Consider the following 24,244-nt stretch of genomic DNA (forward strand, 5'->3'; position numbering starts at 1 on the left):
ATTATCAGAAAGGTAGAGAGCTGCAGTGCGTACCTTTATTGCTTCTTCGACCACCCCTTGGCCTTCGAAGTAACTCTCCATTTGCCATAGGAAGTTCTCCACCTCGCGAGCGTCCCTTACGCCCTTGAACTCCTTTGGCTTAGGGAGATCAATCTTTGTCGTCTCCCTTATAATGGTTGGTCGAGATTTTGCCTCCTCGAACCAAACTCGAACTTCTTCAAATAACTTCAAGGAATTCTCAAGCTTCTCTTCGATTTGGAGCATGCTTTCTTTGAAAGCATCTAGTTCTCCTAACACGTGAGCCTCGAGGGTCTCCTTGTCATGTTCTATCAAACCAAAGGTGGCCTTATGTCACGGCCTTGGACACACTCCAACGCTACCGTGCCGGCACTCGGACTTACTCAACCTCTTGAGCTAAGACCAAGTCAGCCTAACCCTCAATACTTAGCAAGAAAGCTAAGAATACAAGAGAACACAAGAGAAAGGAAGCTTTGGTGGAAGAACACTTTATTGCTCAAGTGTGGTTACAAATGATTCACACACCCAAACTCTAACTCTCATCCCTATTTATAGCCATCCACCTCCTCAATGGATGGTTAGGATTAAATCTAATCAATGGTCTAGATTAATCATCTAGAACCTTCTTTATAAATATCTATCCTACTACTACTTTCTAAATACTTCTAGATTGTTCCATACAACTCTTCATACTTTTATATCAATCCACACTCTTCTAGAATATTCCATGATCTTCTAAAGTCTTCTAGAACCTTCTAGAGTATTTTGGAACCTTCTAGGACATTCTAGAACGTTCCGGAACCATCTAGAGTATTCTCAAATACTCCAGAAAACTATACAAACACTGTTAAATCTAACCCTCTAAAAATTTACCGTGACACTTAGGTGACGAGCTAATTTTGTAGCTACTCCTATCTTCTTAACAACTAATCCACTATCTGTTTCACCGAATTGATGTCCCAACAAGTAAATAAAGCACAATTAAAAGGCTCTTTTTTTTGTTATGGGAGGCATGTATGCGATGGCTAATTTTTTTTATATTGATTAAATATATGTGTAATATATTGTTATTGAAAAATTAGATATTTTTTTATATGGTATTTTATTTAAATTGGACGGTTTGATTTGTTTGATAAAAAAAATAAATTATAAATTGATGGATCTGATTTGCTTGAAGAAAAAAAATAAACTCTAAGTCAAAGGATTCGATTTTTATTTTTTATTTTTTTATTTGTTAAAATAAAAATCGGAGGGTCCGATTTTAACATTAATTTATTTTTTATTTTCGATCGATTTATGATTATTTGTTTAAAAAACAAAACAATACAAATAAATTGTGCCTCCGATTTGTGTCATCCCATAATCAAATAAAATACCTCTCTTCACACCATATTGTCATACACGTTTCTCTCTCCCACACGAAAAATAAAAATGTGTATGTGATATGCTGTGTTTTGAAAGAAGCAAATCGGACTGTCCGTATTGTACAAATAAAACGAAAATCGGACCGTCCAATTTCTTTGGACGCACTCGCACCGTCCGATTTGTAATTCCCTGACACCACACGCCTACAAAACACGCTGCTTTTTCATATTGCTGTCCTACACCATTACCTTCTCCATAATAAAATTAAAAAGCTCAATTAAAAAATATCTTGCTACATAGGACTTGAGGATTTCTAAACAAAACCAAAGAGAAAATAATTAAAAAAAAAAAAAACTGAAAAGTGCTTGGCTAACAGGCTAAGGTTAACCGTTCTTTCCATTCTCCACAAGGCCTCTCTCTCTCTCTCTCTCTCTCTCTCTCTTAACCCGTTTCTCTTTTTGACTCTATTCATTCAATCATCCATTCATTCCTCATCGTTCCATCTCTATCAATGACACCAAATCCATACCTGTTCCCTCTCTGATCACCATAGAAACCCCCCATTGGAATTCCCCACTCTCCTTTCTCTCCTCTTATAACAAGCAACAAGCAACAATCACTCTTCACCCTCTCATTCATTGAAGCCACCCCCTCACACAAAACAAAACTCACCTCAAATCCTCTAATCACACACTTTTATTCACTCCAAAGTTACACAACTTCCTTCCAAACTCCCTAAAAAAATGGCTCAACCTCACCCCAATCATCTCACATGGATTCACCTTCACCTCATCCTCCTCTTCCTCCTCCATGGTAGTCATAGTGTAGTTCATGCACAAGGTTCCATGGAGCCAGTTCCCACAGACATCTCCCACCACAGTTGGCAACCTTCTTTTGCAATCACCATAGGTGCCATCATCTGTGCCTTCCTCTTCATGGGGATCATCACAGTCTACCTTCGTAACTGTACTGGTTCACACATCAACAACAGAAACCAAACCAACCAAACCTCCTCAGAATGTTCATGTTCTTGTTCACAAGGGATCACTAAGGAACTCCTCAACACTTTCCCAATCCTCTTCTACCCCACCATCAAGGACCTCAAGATAGGTAAAGCATCATTGGAATGTGCAATTTGCTTAACTGATTTCAAGGACTATGACACACTGAGGCTTCTACCAAAGTGCGACCATGTCTTTCACCCTCAATGCATAGACTCATGGCTATGTTCCCATGTCACGTGCCCGGTTTGTCGCGCGAATCTGAACCAAGATACATGCGAAATTGCCATAACTGTTCCGACCCAATTTAGCACTCCCCAAAGTGGTGAAGAAAGTCTAGGACTTGAAGCTGAAAACAACGGTGGTGAAGAGCACAACGCGGTGGAACAAAACCATGTCGAGAAAAACGAGGTTTTGAACAGCAACGATGGTGGTGGTGGTGGTGGTGAAGGTGATGGTGGTAGTGATGGGGTTGTGTCAAAACCGAAGCTTTTGAAGTCAAATTCAACGGGACACACGGTTGTGGAGCAAGTGAAGAGCGAGGAGAGGTACACACTGAGGTTACCGGAAGATGTGAGGAGGTACATTCTGGTGAACCATGGTGAAACGGTGCAGCGTTCCTCCAGCTACAACAACAACAATGGCAACAACGTGGTGAGAGGGGTGTGTTGGAGTGAGATTGAAGAGAGCAGCGGTGGTGGTAAGAGAAGCAACAATGGTGAGGTGAAGGTGGAGAGGTGGGTGCTTTGTAGCCGTGGTTGAAGAAGCTTGCTCTGTTTTTGTTCTCTCTGTTATATGGGGAATTTCATCGAACATGTTCCCTGCACTCTGCATTGCACCCCTTTTTTAGCATCGTTATGGAGCTGATGAGCTTCTGAAAATGAATACTGGTGGTGTTTAGGGATTAGGGTGATTCAATAAATGGGGTTTTGGCGATATTGAGGAGGAGGAGGAAGAAGAACGACGATTCTGAACAGGGGAAGTGTTCAATGACTGAGTCTACTCGTTCTTTCCCTTTCGGAATCCGAGTTGACTCGTTTTTGTGGGAATTTTTTATTTTGTTTTTGTTAGAGCGTAGGTAAATATTTTATTGTTTTTCGCGCATTAATATTAATATTATTATTAGTCTCTATTCATATTTATCATTTATGACATAGTATATTAAATTTCATCTTGTTAGAAAAAAAATATTTAAATACTTTGTGCTTCTTTCATATTACACCTGAACTTGACAATTAGAATTTTAAGATAATATATATAATATATTCAAGATAAATATTCCTTGGAGGATTTAGGTTCATCCCAAAAGACAAATTTTGGTGTGATCAAGCAATCAATCTATTAATTTGTATAAGTTTATTGTTTAAAAGCCAAAAATAAAACGAAGTTCATGTTAAAATAGAAGAGAAAACTAACATATGGCTACGTGAATCAATGTGTTTATTTTTCACTTTGTTGGTAAATTTAACAAAACTTACTTTGTTTTTATTAATTAATAGTAATGCATTTTTTTAGTATTGAAAATTTGAACTCTTCCAATTTTTTTTTGAATATGTTCTTTTATTTAATAATATAACTATACTAGAACTATATTCTATTGACAATACAAATACCAAACATTAAAATAGTATATTCAAATTCAATACCGAAAAAAAAAAATTAACCATTCATATTTCATATTTAAAGAACTTATCCAACCCCTCGATGCACCAAAAGCAGAAATCAGAAGATATTTTGATCATCACAAACCAATATAAAAAAAAGTTGGTGCCTTTCATTATCTAAGGCAAACAAATCAAGCCAATTCGAATCTTAAAGGGCTTAAGGCACAATGATTTTCAATTTGTTTACTTTTTGAATAGTGTCCCAAAATGACATAATGATTTCCAATGGATAACTCACACAACACAACTAAAAAGTGTATAGCTAGGAAAATGCATCGTCAAAATAATTGAGAAAAATCATATAAATTTAATCACCCAAAAAAAGAAAGAAAGAAAAGTTACATAAATTTAATCCGTAGATATCCATAGACCCAATTTTTTAAGTTTATTTTGAATTTAATTTTGATGCAGTTTTACGCTGATATAATCACTTTTATTCTTTTAAATGACTATTCATGTGGTCTATGTAAAAAATAATTATTTTTATTAATATAAAATTATGTAATTGAATATACGTATAAAACTACTTTACACTAATAATTCATTAAAATTAAATTTTTTGTATTAAAAAAAAGGGTATCTTATCTACTCAAATAGTATTTGTTAAACTTAACCGCTTTGCATCTCACATGACACAACACAGGAAACAGCTTTATATATTTAATGAAAAAGGAAGTGGCAGCTCCATTTAACAATTTACTAATATCATTCTAATCTTCCATGGTTGCAAAACTCAGCTTTATCCTCCTTATTTTTAAATATACTTAACTAATCTCACTTTTAAGATTATATAAGATTCATAGCAATTGCTTCTCAACAAATTGCATACAAATCTTAACATGTAACAATAACACTAAAAAATGTGTCCCTACATATATTACAATGATTAGAATAGATTCTCTAAAAAAAATTACATAATCTTATCATGTATTCATTTTTATTATTGATTATTAAGACGAAAAAAGTCAAATATGAGAATTTAAAAAAAAGAGTTAAGAATCACAAAATTATCTCATTAATAATAAAATCAACTCAAGAAAATATTTAGTTTAGTTCCTGAAGTTTCACACGAATCTCAATATTTAGTTCCTAAATTTTTTAAATTTTAATCACGTCAGTCTCTACAGTAATTTCTATCACAAAATCAATTAAAAAATTTAAAAACTAAATTAAGACTCAAGTATAACTTTAACCATCAAAGTATTTTATCAAATCAACACATTTAAAAAAACTATGTAGAACTTTTATAGTATAATTTGCTACAAGTTCCAAGCTTTTATCATTTAAGTTTTAAGTCATATATTTACATCAAAACAAAATAGTAAAGATAATGACAAATTGCCAATAATGATAAATCACAATCACTTTTGCCATTATTGGTGTTCCACATATCTGTGGTCACTAAGATTACAAATGTGAATCAATGACAGATGGACTCAGATGATTTTTGGCTTCTAAATTATCATAATTATAAAACTATGATAATAAGAAGAGGATGATGATAAGGGTCTCTTTCAAGTTCCTCACAGCTTTCTGGTCTAATGTGATTTCAGTGTGAAAATGACTTAGAATGTCACAAAGCTTGATTTGAAGGAACAGAACCCAACATGATAGACTTTTGTCTTTCCTTTGATGTTGGCTGTGGTTCTTCAAAAACAAAGGATACAAGAAGCAAGGATTACATTAGCAATTGTGATTCTAATTTCTTCAAATAAATGCAAGCCCTTCCAAATGGTGACAAACTATACATAATGCAAATATTTGACAATGACAAAACCAATCATTTCCTTTTTCTCAATAACTAGTTGAAGAGTCAACTGTACCTAAGTTAAATCTTTGCCAAGTGCATGTACTCAAAGCAGTAAATAATTGCCTTTTTATAACCACAAAAATTGTTATTAAACTATAGATAACAGATTTTGAGGGTTTAAACTTCACAGTTTAACTTTAACATACCAAATAAACTTTTAATGATATCCTATTTGAAATAAATTGATTACCCATTTTCCTTTTTACTTTATGTTTGGTTGGAGCTATGAATGCCATCATTCTTAGAAAATTTCACCTACTTTTACTCCTCAATCAAACACTGCCTTAATCAGGATAATAATTAGGTGAAATTGTTCAATGATTTTTTTCAGTCATCTAACTAACCCTTTAGAACTGAAATGATTGCTTGACAGAATCTTTCATCAAATGGCAAAATGAAATTACATTTGGTTATCATCCCTTAAATGCTAATATAACATAGCAACAAATTTGTAGCAGGTTTCCATCTATGTTCCAATTCTAGCAGCCATGTAATAATAGATTTCTATTCTAAGAATATGAATGATAATATATTATGAGTATGCAAAAAAAGAATAAACTTCCATTAAAGAGAAAATAGAAAAGAGAGACAATGAAGGCACGTGTAGCAACTACAAGTGAAGGTTCAAAGAAATGTCTAAAGAAGCAATCAATCTCTTCATTGTAAGAATCTGCTAATTTCTTCTTTCCCCACCTTGAGGCATGAGGTGTAAGCTAATGCGTGTGGGGCAATTTTTTTATATGTAGTGTAGAATCTTATAAGTAGAGTAAAGTTCTAGATTTGAGGCAATAATGTTTAACAATGCTTGAAGAATGATTAGGAATGCTACTAAGATTGGACAATGGAAATTTGAAGTGAGTATTCTAATGGGAGATAGATAAAACAAATCATGGGGTTAGTATTTTAGCATGCTATAGTTTAATTAGAAGATGTGATCTTTTGTGATGAAGAAGTTGCATGCCCCCACCTGATATGCATTATACATTGAAAATTGGGTTACTTGAAGACAAAGAGTAAGAAAAGCAATTAATAAAGAATTCAAAGTGGAGTTGCAACTTGCAAAAGTTGGTAACATTGAGAAGGACAAATACTAGTACAAAGAAGCATGTAAGGAAAAATTATGAAGGCTTTATTTCATGGTTGGGACTGCTTGATTGGGGTAGGCAGTGTTTTCTTTAAGGGTAGGAGTGATCATCTTGGATTGAGAACATTTAAGGGATAAGAAGGTGACATGGGTGACGTGTTCAAATAGATAGATTGCAAATTAAAAAGACTATGTTTGAATATCTTTTTAGAAAATAAATAATATTGAGACTTGGTTGGTTTAGTAAAGTTTATTAGAGAAGCATAAGTATTTCATTTACATTTAGGTAGATACTTTTTGAAGTCGCTCATACATATTAAAATTTAAAAATCTAACATAATCTTGTATATTAATAAACATCTAAATTTACATTTATGTTTATATCTATTATGAAAATTCACTTTTATTATTTTAGTTAAATTTGTCAAATATAAATGATATAGTTTTCAAAAAAATTATCTTTCATAAACTGATTTTAATAAATTATTTTTAAAAAATAAAAATTTTATCAATTGACACCAAAACATCAATCAGTAAAAAAAATGACAAATAAAGGCAGACAACAACTTTACCAAAACAATTTTCTTTTTAATTATTATCTCTATGCCTTTGTATTTTATGTTTGGGATAATTACCTAACGGGGTGAAAAGGATTTTTCCTTGAAATGCTAATGATAGAAACTAGAAAGATAGTGCTTGTGGTTTTGCAATACAAGCTGTACAGCAGAACCATGTGAGACCCCACATTAAGGTAGGCAGATTGCTACATCAGAATCTTTTTCACATACATAAGTACATACGGATAGAGAGCCAAAGGAAAAAAGATTCCCATTATGTTAAGTCTTAGACCATGGACCATATCTTAGTTGAAATTTGAAATTTCCTTGTATTAATAATGCCTAAGAAGATAAACAGAAATATATAAAACTAGTTTATTATTAGACTTTTACCATTATTAGTATTATGTTTAATTCTGATCCACCTATAGTGTAAGAATTCATGGAATCATTTTGTTGAACACAACATTCAAGAACTCAAAAACAATTTAGATGGTTATAGTCATAGTCTTTCAAATGATGTGATATTAAATTAATTAGATGATAATATTTATAATTTGCTTGAGCCTCAAACTTTGAGAAAAAGGGACACCCCACTTACTACCAAGTGAGCAAGCACTAAGCCAAAGCCAAAGCCAAAGGCATAACACCAGATGATAAGATTCTTAATATTCTCATGCCATGCTACATGAGAGCACTCAAAAACTAAATAAAAATTAAAGTGAAAATGTAAATACTAAAATGAGAGAGAAGAATGACCCACATAAGTTATAAGACACACATTCAACGGTTTTGTATTACACCTGAATGCACCTAAGAATCTCCCTAACAAATGGGACTCGCTAAAAAACTTGTAAATGCTGACACTTTTTTGATGTGTCATATGTTGCTCCACAACTGTCCTAATATACAAAGAGAAATTCTAAGGTGCTGCCAGCATAAGAATAAGTGTTTGATTTACATTTTTTTTTCCTAATAAAATAAAAGGGAGGGGGAGGAATTTGACTTTATGAAGCACTTTAGCTAAAAGTAACTTCAGAAAAGAATGAAGCCAAATTCTTACTTTTCTTAGGAAGACTTAAAGAACAAATGACCTCTAAGATGGTCTTGTGTCCACAATTTAACATCTCAATTATTTTGATCAAAAGTAAAATAATAAAGAAAACTGAGAGCAGCAATAGCACATTCAATGAGGAGTAATGCTACACAAATAGCAAAAGTCAAAAAACAGCCCACAAAACACAAGGAGGATGGTTAAAGAGAATAAAGTTAAAGTGTTTAGATCTATTTATTTGTCTAGTGGTCTATATAAATATCTTGACTCTAGTATTTTCATAAAATTTAAGTGTTAAATTATTATAAATGTTTTGCTAACTAGTGTTCTTAAGAATTTTGAAATAAAAATCTTTGAATTATTCAATACCTTTCAAGGAATCAATAACTAAAAAAATATATTTTTTTTTAATAAAATCTACTTCTAAAGTTCTAGTAAAACCCTTAATATATATTTGCACACTAGAAATTTAAATAACTATGATACCAAACACTATTTAAAGATAAAAGCAAAGGACTAAGGTATTAGAATGAGGACGGCATCAATCAATTTAAAAAAAAAAAAAACATATGGTGACAATAAAATATAATAGAGCATTGGCACCCTTTTTTCCTTGTTCCACAAATATTGAAATTCCAACAAGGGACAGATGTAAGTATATAAGCATAGGGAATGACTTACTAGAAATGAGGGCTTTAGGTCTGTTCTTGAACAGGATCCTATGTCGAATGATTCCAACAACTTGAAGCTCAATCTCACCACAACCGCTGCTTTCTCCTCTGTCAAGGGGAGAGTGCTTCACTTTCTTGAGCACCATCATTGGCTTCTTCAGAGGAACCTTTGACCCAGTCAGCTCGTGATACCCAATAGTCAAAGTATACACTTCCTGAACAACAAGGACCGTTCACGCAACCAATGGTGCATAAGAAATCATGGGTCGCAACAAAAATCTCTAATTTATTTGTGGGGTGCAATAAAAAAATGATTTTTTTTTGTGGACCTGAGAAGAAGGACGGCAGAGAGTTCCGATTTGAAGGTTTGGGAGGGAGTCATGGAAACCTGGTTGGGGTTCGACGACGCCTTGGAGTTCAACAATGGCCCATTCTTTGCATCTTCCTTCTTCTTTATCTTCTCCGCAGTTGCATCTTACTCGAATCTCCATTCTTCTCGGTTGTTCTGTTTTTCCTTTCTCAAGAAGAGAGGGTTTTATTTGGGGATTTTATTGGCGGCAATGAGGCTTGCTTTTCCCGCGCTTTTTATATATATATATGTATAAAGAAAAAAGGGAAGAAGAGGGCCTTAATATTTTTTAGTCAATTGAATTTTGAAAATTTGACTCCAGTGTAAAATGTTGCGTCAACAAACTAATTATTCGATTAGTAAAAATTCAATTGGATCCTTGTTTATTTTTAGGAAGTACAAGATATTTTTTTGTCAAAAAAATTTGTGAGAATTTTATTTATAATTTGTGAAAATTTTAAACTTTTATTACGAACTATTAATAAGTTTACTTTTGAAAAAAAATTTCACTGACAATAATAAAACAGAGAAACGTTATTGTTAAAAATAATGTCACAAGAAAAAAAAGTGATTAAAATACGAAGACCTTTTAAGAAAAAAATAGCATAAAACAATAAATAAAATGAGATCATATTAATGTTGATGATATTTATATTGGTGATAATGATAGTAGAAAAGATAACGATGGTAATAAAATATGGTTACACAATAGAAATAGTAGAGATAGAAGTGATAATGATAAAAATGAAGAAGGTGATGATAGTAATAGTCATAATTGGTTATCTTGTTAAAAAAAACTTTGTGGGGTGTTTAAAACTCCATCAATTATAAATAAAATTCTCACAAAACTAATTTTTGTTACTATTTAATTGGTTTTTTAACGGATGAGTTTGTATTATTCTAAAATGAAAAAGTTGAAAACTGGAATGTCTCTTTTTATTGGATAAAGGGTGTCTTGTCTTTCCTGAAAAATAAACAAAGACTGGATTGGGTCTTTATTCTTATTTGAACTAAGGATTGATCATTTATGTAATTTACTAAGAATAAAGTGACAAATAAACTCCTAAATTCTAAGTATTTAGATTTTGAATAGATTAATCTTAAAAAAAATATTAATAAAGTCCTGTAAAATAACAAATGTGAATAAGTTAGTTTAAATTAAGACATTCTATCCTAATCATAGGGGTTAATTTAAAAATAAGGTATCCATATTTGCTATTTTAAAGGATTTTAATTTATTGATACTTTTATTTCTTTAAAGACTAATATATTCAAAATATAAATTCTCAAGATTTATTTATTACTTTATTTTTTTACTAATTTTTAGTTAGGTATTTATAGAAAATTTATAATTTGGTCTTTATAATAGATAATCTTTTAATTAAATTTTTACTTGTAGTTATTTTTAAGAAAAAAACATAATTATCTTAATAGATTTACATTTTGTTATTCTGCAATTCATCTTAGATTAATCGATAAAATAATTTTCAAAAAACATTTATATTTTAATAAAAAATAGATATTAAAGACTTAGGTGAAAAAAATATATTTAGCAAAAAAAAGTCAATTATAAATTTTAATATTAAAAATTTGATAAAAACATAAAAACTAACAAAGCAATTAAATCTTAAACTAATGATTTTTAATGCTTGTCTAGTAGTTTTTCTAATATTTTTTAAGTTATATTGTCATTATTTAAGAATTTAATTATCAAGAACAAAATAAATTTGATAAGCATAATTTGTTGAGATGCTATTATTTAAATACTTTTTATTAAAAAAAGTGGTCTAAACATATAGATTATGTGACAGAGTTGTTCACATATTCAATAAAATTAACATGAAATACCATCTCTAAGAAACATAAATTGCATGGTAGACTTGTTCACATATTTAATAAAATTTGCATAAAATAAAACTCCAAGATATAAGTGCCTCTATAAAAGTTTTGAAAGGCATCATAATCTCAAATTATACCTAATATTAGTATTCCTTGTTGAACCATTGTTATCTATGTATTTCGCTGTTAGTGGTGTTTGAGGTTTTGAGCACAATATACTTAATCTTGAAATCTCTTGTTTGAGTGATTGTTATATGTGGATTTTTTTATCAGCAGTATATAAGCATTCACTAATTCCATAGTATAAATTTATTTTTCAGTGTTTATTTGCTAAATATGAGCAAATGAATCAATCATTCTTATTCCACAAACAAATGGGACGTAGTCTTCTATCTGGCTAAAAAATAAGCAATCTGAAAATTCAATTCATTTTATTTTTTAAGAAGGGAGTTAGCAAGTTTGAGGTGAAATATAATTGTCTATTAATCAAATAAAAAATCTAGGGACCACCAGTTTTATTAAAATTTGGTTAGTATTTAATCAACAAAAGTAAATTGAGTAATCTCACACTTTTAAATAAAATTTCACATAATTAAAATCACCAATAATAACTAATTGATGGCTACAAATCACAAAATTTACTGAACACTCTTCTCGATCAAAACATGATTTAAAAGACATATGCACGGTATCTCAAAATTTACATTTTTAATTATGTAAGTTTGATTAGTTTAGATCTTACTAATATAATTAAATATAATAATATGATAGTTGATAGGCATGTATTTAAAATTATATTATTTATTTTATTTTTCTAAAAAATAAAAAAAGTTAATATTTTCATGTATTATATATAATATTTTAAATAAATTATATTTTCAAAATATTTTGATAAAAAATTTGTATTTATATGTTTTATATTTAATTATTTAAGAATAAAAGATTCTGTTGCTATTTAAAGACTGTATATTAAAGTAGTATCATTTAAGGTATGTACTAGGATATTCTTTATTTATTAAAGTCCATCAATGTTGTTCTTTCATATTAACATCTGATTTTTATCTCATAAAATTTAATGATCTATATAAATGTAAAATGTCACTATCTAATAAGTACATAATTATTGTACTCATTTTAGATATACCCTTCTTCTTTTATATTAGACTTTGATTTTCATTTAATAAAATCTAATGGTCTATATAAATATGGCGCATTCAATAAACACGTAGTTATTGTGTGCATTTTAGACATACCCATAAAAATTTAAAAGAAATAATGATAAATAATATTAATTTAACTTATTCATTAATGAACATATCAATATTAATATTCATCTATTATAATCAACTTAGATTAGTTGAGTAATCATTACTTTGACTTAAGCAAGTGTTGCGGTCCAAATTTCCACTTCCGCGGATATTATAGAATGAATATTCTACAGATGATTATATAATTAAAAAAATATATATATAAATACATAATATTTAATATATTTATAGTATTTTTACAAAATAAAATAATAATTTCTCAAACTTTTACTTATAATGGCATCAATTTTGAAGCGGCAGAAAAAGTTCTACCAAATTCCCACTTCTTAATTAATAAGTACTTTACTTTTTTATTTCTCTTATTAGATTATTGAATAATTGACCATTTGTATTCATGATAGTTCAGAACGCTGACAAATGTACCCATCGTAGAAGGAAACTGACTTTGTAACCATGAGAGGTGGACTCCGTGTGACAAAAATAGCCTGACTTGGGTTGGCACCTGCTTCGGGTTTGTATAGTCCTACATGGCAATCCGAACCTCCCAAAGCCCAATCCACGTGGATCTGGTAATGGTTGAAATGAAAACCCTAGCAAGCTCTCTTCCCCAATTCGAACCATAACCCCAAATCTGAAATTTTGTTGCAATTCGAACCATAACCCAGAGTGATCTCAGAACCCCAGCAATGTCATCACGCAGATTTAACTCAGATGAAAATTTTGGAACTCGCAGCAGTTCTTCAAGTTCAAAGAAGATGAAGGAGAAGAAGCTCGACGGCAAATATTTCTGTGGGAGAGATGTTGTGTTGATGGAGTCTGGAACGATTACGAACCCTAACAGATGGTTCATCAGATGTCCTCTATGGGCGGTACGGGACAGCTGCTGTTGTTGTTGAGGTTAGTCAATGATTTCTGAGTTTTAGTTGACAAATTTGGGATTTTTTTTCTCTTAGACAAGAGATTGCAGATACTTTGTTTGGGTGGATGAACTCGAACAAGGATGGGAGGGCGTGGCAAGATGTTTAGCCAAGAGGAAGTTCGAGCATTGTTATGCAACACCTGATGATGGATTGACTCTGAATTCAGGGGGGAAAATCTGCAAGCATCCTCAATTATGGCTAAGAAGATAGACAAATTTAGGGTTGAAATTAGGGGTGAAATTAGGGGAATTAGAGTGATGATTATTACTGTTGCACTGGGGATAGCATTTTGTCTGTTTTGTGAGTTGTATTTGGTTATGAAATCATAAGACTTGTAAAAAGAGAGGTCTTTGTTCTGTCATAGTTAATATTTTTGAATGATATTGGCATAATATGGATTGTTCCTAATCTATACTAGTTTGCTTTTCATGTGATACATTGATGTAGATACACAATGTTTGAACTTGTTGCTGCGATCTAAAATGATTCTGATAACATTAAGGATCAAACAGTAAGGTAGAAATTAGCAACCTGATAATTTTGCTTTTCAATATATGAGTAAGGAACAAATTGGATGACGAAAATGTTGTAACAATAACAAAAGTGATATCAAAAAGAGGCAAAAGATGGCAAGTATATAATTGCCTTAACAAGTAAATTGTTCATTATATATATATATATATGCTGGAGGCACCAAATATTCTGATATTAGACAAAAAAGCCAAGTAGTGGCCACTGAATTTACACCCTCAAAAAAAGCCTTACTAAGTCAGAACTAAGCAATAGGAACAATATGCATCAGAAAGCACAAGAGTTATGTATCTCATAAGTGTAACCTAAAAACAACAAAAAAGCCAGATTCCAATTTTGCAGTATTAGTCTATGATATTGGGGTCGAGTTACTGCTCCCGCTTGATAAACCATTTTTTCCTCTGCTTGATCCCCCGTATCCTGCCTCGACCTCTACCTTGACCTCTCCCTCTATCAGATGTGCCTGGACCTGTAGCTGTTGGAGTCACAACTCCAGGTGTGGACATGAACTGCATAAACCGGGTGCTTGTTCCTGCACTAGCACCTTGTAGTGGATGTGGTGTAGTTTGAGAGTTGTGTGTGGAGGGAGTTGTTGCTGGCTGGTTGGCAGCTGGTGTACTTGGCTGCTGTCTTTGTCCGATCGGAGGCAGGCGTTTAACACTTCTCCTTTTAAGCTGTTTTCTGGTTGTTGCATTGGTTGGCTGTGGCTGTGGCTGTGCAGTTGGTGGGGGAGGCATTGGGTGAGGCTGCTGCAAACCATAAAACAAGTCAGTTATTATCACACAAGGTTTGCTAGGCAGCTTAGTTAAATGATTAAAACAATGCACTTACTTGTTGAGTGTTGGTTCTTGCAGATTCGTTTCCTTCTTCAGTGGCCTCCTGTTCAGCCTGTGTAGATTCTAAGGTCTCCTCATAGTACATTTCAGCCAGTAAATCCTCATCCTCAACATCTGCTGGTGCTTGTGGGGCAGAACTCCCTTCACCTGCAGCTTCCTTCCGCTTTTTACAACTTCTCTTATTGTGACCAGCCTAATGATAAACGTATTAGTCATAATTTGAACTAGTAATCACATTTATCAATAACTATAGAACAGGACAAAATCTCAACTATAATTGGTTTACCATACCTAGAGGCAATACTTGCAGATAATAGTCCCAATCCTCCTCGTTGTTCTATGAGGGTCACTCTTCTCCTTAGGGCCATCATTTCTCTTGTCTCTCTTGAGTGTAGGTCAACCAATTGGTTTTCTATACCGTGGTGGCAGAATGGGGAGGGTATCAACATCGTGCTCCCAGTACTCCTGGCTTGGAACTGGACGCATAGTAATCTGATAGGCTGCGTTGTATGCACCCATGGTGAGCCAGTTGTGGGCATATTCTTCTGGCCTTCTGTTCTGGTAAGCCAGTGCAGCACAGGCATGTCTACATGGTAAACCTATGATTTGCCATAGTCGACAGCTGCATGTACCTTTGCCAAGATCCACACTTACCTTCGTTGGAAAACAATGCACCTCATACACATTCCCTGCGTCATCTCCAGTAGGCAGAGGCATCCATTTGTTGCTCTCTCGCTTTTCCCTCTCTAATCTGCTCTGTTTGGTTAGTGCTAGTCTTCCGTTGTACCCAACCAAAACTTTTTTGTTCCTAGCCAGAATCCTCATTACGTAGCACCTGACTTCCTCCAACATTGTAATTATCGGCTTACCCCTCATCTTCTTAACCTTGGCATTAAACACCTCGCAGTTGTTGTTGGTGTAGTTGTCCAACTTAGGGTATTCACTGAAATGAGCTCTGCTCCATTGTTTGGGACTAATCTTATGTAGGTACTCCCAAGCCCCAGCATTAATGCTTTTCAGTCTCTCCATGGCAGCATTGAAGTCTTGTGTTGTGGTTGCCTTGGCACAAGACCACATGCACATTTTTAGCTGTAAGTCACTCCATTTCTTGCGAAAGTTTTGCCATATATACATTGCACAGAATCTGTGGTTGGCATTTGGGTAAATCTCTTGTATGGCTGGGATTAGTCCCTATAGTAATTCATTTAAGTAAACAATGCTCAAATTTCAAACAAACCAGAAACAGATTTAAGTATTTAGCTAGACAATTTCCCAGCACTCCAATATCAGTCTCAAAACAAAACAGAGTTGTTTATCATCCTAAACCAGATGCCAAATTCTCAGTAACAGTCTCAGCACACACCATACATATGTCTCATTGACTATTTAGCTAATCCAACAATCATAAACACATCATATCAGCACACAGCATACATATGTCTCATTGACTATTTAGCTAATCCAACAATCATAAACACATCATATCAGCACACAGCATACATATGTCTCATTGACTATTTAGGTAATCCAACAATCCTAAACACATCATATCAGCACACACCATACATATATCATCCTAAACCAGATTCCAATAATAAATCATATGTCTCATTGAGTATTTAGCTAATCCAACAATCCAAACACATCAATTTCAGTCTCATTCCGATACAGTTTTCAGCATTAAGCTACTAATGATTAAGCAATGAGATTCCAAATAACATACATAAACCAGACACAAAATAAATAATTAGCCATACCTTATTATACATATATTAAGAGAAAACATCAAAGTCAATAAACACATGAATCAGCCATACATTCTTATAAGTAAATATGCACAAGTACCTTTTGCATATCTGATATGAAGTTAAACCCATTAGCTTAAAAATCTTCCACATCCTCCTGGAGTATCTCCAGAAACCACTTCCAACTTTCTTTGTTCTCTGATTCAACAACTGCGTAGGCAATAGGATAGATATGATTATTTGCGTCCTGTCCTATTGCAGTCAGTAACTGCCCCCCATAGTATCCTCTTATGAAGGTCCCATCCAAACCTATAAAAGTTCGACATCCTCCCACAAACCCCTTCTTGCACGCTTTAAAGCAAACATATATCCTCAGAAAAACTGGATTTGAATCAGGCATGGGATTTGTTTGTATCCTTACTGTCGAACCTGGATTAGTCTTCAATATCTGGTTACCATAATCACGAAGTCGTGCATATTGTGCAATCTCAGAACCTTCAATCCGCTCTTTTGCTTTCTTCATAGATCTATAAATTTTCCTTTCATTGATTAGTACATCATACTCGGATCTGAAGTATTGGTCAGCCTCTCTAACTGTCAAGTTTGGCTGCACTCGAATCCTCTCCTCCAACTCATCTATGACCCACTTTCCATCTGCTGACTTACATCGATTGTCCCTACTACATGTATATTCATTTACGAATGTCTTTACCTGAAAACTTGCTGGAAATGTTCTCTTGGCACAGTATATTTGCCAAGGACACTCCTCATCATAGCATATAGCCTTCGATCTTGTAGAATCACATCGAGCAAAGAATATGCTCCTTCCAATATTGATATTAAACTTTCTGACAGCCTTCCTGAAGTGGCTTAGAGTTTCAAACTCCATCCCAACCTCCAACCGAACCTGGTTAACTGGAGCATCAGGATTGCTCTGAGGAAAAACTGGAGTTTGTTCGGTATCGTCGTCACTTGCTATGCTATGCAATTCCTCTGATTCATAGCAATGATGACCAGGATTTTCATCAGAGAAATCATCATCATCAACGGGGACGTAGAAGGTTGGAGGCTTGTCTGGATCGGGGTTTGGAATGAAAGACTGGCCTGTAGGGGGGCCTCCTAGTTGATCTCCTCTTATTCACCTTTGGCCTTCCCTGAACCTCCTCTGAAGGATTGCTCTGATCATTCTGGGGAGTCCTATTGGTGTCAGAGGGTGGGACTGTCTGAGAGATTGATTGTGAGAGTGGATTCCCATATGGATGAGGGGTGTATTGGGTTAGTTGTTCTGGTTCAAGAGGTGCAGAGACATTGGGTTCAGAAGCAGGGACTGAGTCTGAACAAGCAGTGTGTGTTGGGTGCTGATCTTGTTCAATAGGTGGCTGGGAAGGTTGGGACTGACTTGGTGGTGGTTTATCTGGTATGCCAGGTGTTGGGGGAGGCTGAGAAACCTGTCCTGCCTCAACAGATCCTGAGAGTTGTGGGTCTGCTGTCTCCTCTTCCATAGTGATATTGTGGTTTATCTGGGCCTTACTCCTTTTTCGGTCATCCATCCCAACTTGCAGATTACTTACAATATCAGCATCATCTTCATCTTCTACTACTATCAACCTTCTTTTGGGACTCTTTTTCGGAGTTGGAACCCTTTTAGCACAACGCTTTACTCTCATCTTTGATGGAGTCATGTTATTCTCCTCCACTAACACGGGCTCATCCACCGGATGCTCTGTATATACATTTACTCTGTTACTGTTCTTCACAGCTGCCTCATACATCCTAACTATATCCATGTCAACCTTGAGGTCCCTCAACCCATCATCAAGCCCTTTCCCAGGTTCCAGCCAGAAAAATTTAGAAACAGATGTATATCCTATGTCCTTCACCAAATTAGATACGAAAAAACCATTCAAGGTATCAACATTAACCCTCTCTATCTCTGTGACTTCACCACCAACATAAGTAAGCTTCCCACACGACCCTCTCTCAAACTGTCCTCTATGATTAATACACAGTGTTATATGGATGGTGGCCATTCCTGAAACTGAAATAAACCAACACATTCTAAGATAACAGTGCATGTTACTACATCTAACACAAACCATAAATCAACTACTTCAGCACCTAACAGAAACCCTAAATCAATTAATCAACTAATTTAGCAACTCTCAGCCATGATTTCATATGGTAATGTAATATGTCCAACTAGTCTCAGTGACATTTGAAATAAATTAACACTGGCAATGACATACCTCAGTTCTCTGCCGAGCAAAGGGGGTGACCTCTACACCGTTGGCGACGAAATCCCAGGGTTCGAGCTCCGCTGCCTATTCCTTGCAAGTTCCTCTTCCAGGTTCTCGTTTTGATGGCTCTATACTGCTCCAAATGCCTTTTCCAACTTCCGAATGACAACGTTGAAAGCAGTAACACCCTACCACACAGAGCCTTACGCTTAAGTCGTAAAGCAGAGGTGGCAAGGTATTACGACCTCTAAAAATTAAAATACATACTTATAATAGTAGAAAGAAGATAATAGACTAGGAGCCTTGAAAAACAAGCTAAACAAATTGATAAACAGAAAATTGTGACACACTCGCATGGATATTCGTAAAACGGACAGGTAAAATCGAAAGATAACTGAACACATATATATACATATCAGAGTTCCAAAACTCAGATAGCAAGCTCCAGACTCGACCTGCGAAGCTAAGGCCGACCAGAGTATATAATTATGTTTATATACAACCCAAAATAAAACTCAAACCACAAAATAAACCCCTGTATCTCCAAGTCGACCTCTAGGAGGGACAAAACACAAAATATACAGGCGGAGATTCTATAAACATATATACATAGCATAAAACAAAATATGACAGTCCAAAAGACAGTTCTTCGCTCGTACAGAGGATACCCAAATGCTCAACGAGGTGTCTCTCGACCTGCATCTGAAAAACAACAACATAGTATGGGATGAGAACCGGAGGTTCTCAGTATGGTAAAGGTGCCCGCATAGTTAATATAAAAGGTCTCGGGAAAGCCAGAGGCATTCCTAAAACTTCGACACTCAGAATCATTCTTAAGGAAAATAAACTAAACCAAAAGTTAGGGAAGCTATCTAAGGTATTTTAATTCTGAATCTAACTTTAACCTAATAATTCACGTTCTGTATCCTCTAATCCTCCGAATCATTGGTGGAACTATCCTCTCTCCTCACACCTTCGTCAAGAGGAATTTTCCAAAAAACATACACATACAATTCAAGCAAAGAAAACACAGATAGAGAAGCATTTACAGCAAGTAGAACAGGTAGCAGATAAGTAGAATTTAACAGTTAAACAAACTAAAGCAATGCACACCCAAACAAAGCAAACAAATGCATATGATGTATGCCTGTCCTATGGCTGATGAGTCTCATCTGTCGGTTATACAGCCAACCCGACAAGTCCTGGTAGTTAACCATTGGACAGTCCCTCTGTGCGCGCATCCCCAAGCTCAATAATATTCCATGGAGTCAAACTCCAAGCTCAAATATAATATTCCATGGAGTCACACTCCAAGCTCAATAGTATAGTATTCCATGGAGTTAAACTCCAAGCTCAATAATATAGTATTCCATGGAGTTAAACTCCAAGCTCAATAATATAGTATTCCATGGAGTTAAACTCCAAGCTCAATAATATAGTATTCCATGGAGTTAAACTCCAAACTTCAACAGCAAATTATTGACAACAGCTAAACCTCACATTTTATACTATATACACAATCCATCAATTATACATTCAGTTCATTCCTATCTTAAGGTCTTTTAGCCTAAGTTTTCACGTGACATTAAACATTAACTATGAGAAACCAAAACCATACCTTCGTACGAAATCAAAATATTCAAAGCTTCGGAGAAGCTTTCTGACTGAGCTATCGAAGAAGAAAATGTCCAGAATCGTCTATGTCTCCTAAAATTCCCGTTGGCCAAACCCAAAGAAAAAATGAGCTATGTCACTGTCAACTTCCACTAATCAAAAATGGTGCCAACGTGTAGAAGAAGAGGTTACGAATACTCTTACCGGATTAGATTTTTGATTGGAGTTACGGATTGTAAGAAATCGAAACCGAAAGTTTAACGTGATTTACGTTCTTTCGCTCCTCTCCTCTCGGTTACTCTTCTCTCTCGCCTCTCATTCCTGTATATACATACATATATATATGGCGGTGCAAGTATAATAATAATAATGAAGTAAATATTACTTAATTTCTTCAGTTAATACTATTATATACAGCTAATGATATAATAAGACTATAATAATACTCATACCTAGATATTATATATATGTGTATCCATATGCAATGGCTTTCCATTGAGTAAATGGCTGCCGCCTTATATATATATATATATGCGTCCATGCATAATAGTAATAATAATTAGAATAATATACATATATATAATCGTAATGCATAATCAACACCGCCTTTTATTTTTGTGCTTTATGATTAATAATAATAACAATAATAATAATAATAATAATAATAATAATAATAACATGAAGTTAAAAATAGTAATAATAATACTAGCGATAGTAATAATGGTCGTGTAATAATAATAATAAACGTAATAATAGTAATAATAATAGTAATGCAATGAATATAATATATATAAATTTATAATGCAATTTAATACTTACGATAATCATATACAATAATAATAATAATAATAATAATAATAATAATAATAATAATAATAATAATAATAACTTGAAAAATCCGTATATAAACTATTTCTACCCACCTTATAAAAATTTTCGTCCTCGAAAATTGATATAACATGGAAAAGATTCACGCTAACGTAACCTCCCTTCTTAAACATATCAAAGAAAAACAGAAAGATTTGGCATGCTTTGTTTGTAAATCCAGGATATTCTTATGGCTTAAAAGTCTACGCAAAACGGAAGATGCAAGATAGACTTGATACAGAAAGGTTATAAGGCAGGTTGGTATTAGATCGACGGGTTTATCACTTCTAATACTCACTTCGTCTAGCTCTTAAGTTCTGCCGATTCTAATGGTTCCACCTTTCGTAATACAATCGAAATTGGTTCAGTCTCTAACACTAAATCTATCACAACTTACTTTTTCTCTTGACACCTAATCGGTTATTAAAGAGATATTTCTATCGGCCTAATTTTCTAGTATGTATCTAAGTCCAAAACTACGTCCAGTCTTTCTAGTCCTAAACTTTCATATTCGATTATGTAACCTAAACGAAAGCGGGGTCCTAGCTCTATACAGAACAAATCCTTTCTACGCATTCGGTATCATACTTACCTCGATCCTGTCGTGGCCAACCCGTATCTGCGGCTCTCCCACGCGAACAATCTCTAGACATGTGTCCCGGTGCTCCACATCGAAAGCACATTCCCAGTCCGTACCTGCGCGGCTCCTCTGGAGTAGTTTCATCAAAGCCTTCCTGTAGCAGTGTCCACTTCATGGAGCAATCCTCTGCGAGCTGGCTCTTCTTAACCAACTCAGTGAAATTTGTTAACTTTTGTGGATACACATAATTAAAGATATCTCTCCTTAGTCCTTTCTCATACTGAGCACACTTCCATTCCTCATAATCAGCTGGATTTCCTTGACAAGTTTTCGAGAAACGGCACAGGTTGTCGAATTCACGGGTATAGTCGGCAACGGACATATCCTTTTGCTTCAGCTGCATTAACTCGGACATATCCTTTTGCTTCAGTTGCATTAACTCCAATTCTTTTGCAATGCGAAACGCATGCAAGAAATATCTCCCGTAAAACTCTGTCTTGAATCCATGCCAAGAGACATCCGTTAACTCCACCTGCAAGGAATGACACAATTCTTGCCACCAATTCTGAGCATCTCCTTCCAACATATGAGTCACTATCTCTACTGACTGTACTTCAGGAACATGTTGAGTGTACAAAAACCTCTCCACTTCTCGAAACCACTGATCAGCCTCCAGGGCATTCGCGTTTCCGTTAAACCGAGGTGGACCACTCTTGAGGAAGTCAGTAAGGGTCATAGACCTATAGTATCGACTTACGTTACTTGTACTAGCACTAGGGTTTCCACCTGGACGTCCTCGCATTGGTTCAACCACGGGATTTCCTCTCTGAACACCTCGTTCGGATCCACGAGACGACATTTGGTCCCTGTTCACACCAAACAAGTGATATTAAGTTGATCAGTCTCAATATCGCAAGTTTAATGTTTCAAGTTCCAGATGCATGCTCATGAACATTTATGCCACATATATCAATCAGATATCCTAATAGCACATACACACACCCAGAGTATGCCCAGAAGCATAATCAGTCCATCCCTCAGGCTCTATAGGAACGAACTGCTCTGATACCATAATGTAACACCCTACCACACAGGGCCTTACGCTTAAGTCGTAAAGCAGAGGTGGCAAGGTATTACGACCTCTAAAAGAAAATGATATCTACATAGATATAGTTGGGTGAAATCATATTTAGGAGCCTTGAAGAACAAGCTAAACAAATTGATAAACAGAAAATCGTGACACACTCGCATGGATATTCGTAAAACGGACAGGTAAAATCGAAAGATAACTGAACACATATATATACATATCAGAGTTCCAAAACTCAGATAGCAAGCTCCAGACTCGACCTGCGAAGCTAAGGCCGGCCAGAGTATATAATTACATATATATACAACCCAAAATAAAGCTCAAACCACAAAATAAACCCCTGTGTCTCCAAGTCGACCTCTAGGAGGGACAAAACACAAAATATACATGCGGAGATTCTATAAACATATATACATAGCCTAAAACAAAATATGACAGTCCAAAAGACAATTCTTCGCTCGTAAGGAGGATACCCAAATGCTCAACGAGGTGTCTCTCGACCTGCATCTGAAAAACAACAACATAGTATGGGATGAGAACCGGAGGTTCTCAGTATGGTAAAGGTGCCCGCATAGTTAATATAAAAGGTCTCGGGAAAGCCAGAGGCATTCCTAGAACTTCGACACTCAGATTTCAACCTAAGAATTCAACTAAACCAGAAATTAGGTAAGTTGTCTAAGGTATTCTAATTCTGAATCTAACCTTAACCTAATAATTCACGTTCTGTCTCCTCTAATCCTCCGAATCATTGGTGGAACAATCCTCTCTCCTCACACCTTCGTCAAGAGGAATTTCCCAAAAAACATACACATACAATTCAAGCAAAGAAAACACAGATAGAGAAGCATTTACAGCAAGTAGAACAAGTAGTAGATAAGTAGAATTTAACAGTTAAACAAACTAAAGCAATGCACACCCAAACAAAGCAAACAAATGCATATGATGTATGCCTGTCCTATGGCTGATGAGTCTCATCTGTCGGTTATACAGCCAACCCGACAAGTCCTGGTAGTTAACCATTGGACAGTCCCTCTGTGCGCGCATCCCCAAGCTCAATAATATTCCATGGAGTCAAACTCCAAGCTCAAATATAATATTCCATGGAGTCACACTCCAAGCTCAATAGTATAGTATTCCATGGAGT

At 34.6% G+C, this 24,244-nt stretch overlaps 3 protein-coding genes across 3 annotated transcripts; 1 reads left to right on the forward strand and 2 right to left on the reverse strand.

Moving 5' to 3' along the window:
- The first annotated feature begins 1,798 nt into the window (after window positions 1–1,798).
- Window positions 1,799–3,555, forward strand: LOC107491166 (E3 ubiquitin-protein ligase ATL31). Its single transcript, XM_016111958.3, has one exon. It carries the CDS (start codon window positions 2,127–2,129, stop codon window positions 3,144–3,146), a length of 1,020 nt encoding a protein of 339 aa, XP_015967444.1. The 5' UTR covers window positions 1,799–2,126; the 3' UTR covers window positions 3,147–3,555.
- A 1,748-nt stretch (window positions 3,556–5,303) lies between these two features.
- LOC107491165 (uncharacterized) lies at window positions 5,304–9,832 on the reverse strand. The gene is made up of 3 exons (XM_016111957.3): window positions 9,554–9,832; window positions 9,235–9,439; window positions 5,304–5,695 (listed from the first exon to the last, which is right to left on the reverse strand). Exons 1-3 carry the CDS (start codon window positions 9,713–9,715, stop codon window positions 5,622–5,624), a joined length of 441 nt encoding a protein of 146 aa, XP_015967443.1. The 5' UTR covers window positions 9,716–9,832; the 3' UTR covers window positions 5,304–5,621.
- A 5,531-nt stretch (window positions 9,833–15,363) lies between these two features.
- Window positions 15,364–16,101, reverse strand: LOC107490873 (uncharacterized). The gene has a single exon (XM_016111682.1). It carries the CDS (start codon window positions 16,099–16,101, stop codon window positions 15,364–15,366), a length of 738 nt encoding a protein of 245 aa, XP_015967168.1.
- Window positions 16,102–24,244: the final 8,143 nt, after the last annotated feature.

The sequence above is a fragment of the Arachis duranensis genome, chromosome 5, assembly GCF_000817695.3.
Source record: "Arachis duranensis cultivar V14167 chromosome 5, aradu.V14167.gnm2.J7QH, whole genome shotgun sequence".
Lineage (NCBI taxonomy): Eukaryota > Viridiplantae > Streptophyta > Magnoliopsida > Fabales > Fabaceae > Arachis > Arachis duranensis.

Coding starts and splice junctions, on each gene's coding strand:
- LOC107490873 (XM_016111682.1), bottom strand. CDS start 16,101: ATGTATATATGGCAAAACTTTCGCAAGAAATGGAGTGACTTACAGCTA.
- LOC107491165 (XM_016111957.3), bottom strand. CDS start 9,715: ATGGAGATTCGAGTAAGATGCAACTGCGGAGAAGATAAAGAAGAAGGA. Junction 9,440..9,553: donor TCTGCCGTCCTTCTTCTCAG/GTCCACAAAAAA, acceptor CTTGTTGTTCAG/GAAGTGTATACTTTGACTAT. Junction 5,696..9,234: donor ACCTAAAGCCCTCATTTCTA/GTAAGTCATTCC, acceptor TTGTTTTTGAAG/AACCACAGCCAACATCAAAG.
- LOC107491166 (XM_016111958.3), top strand. CDS start 2,127: ATGGCTCAACCTCACCCCAATCATCTCACATGGATTCACCTTCACCTC.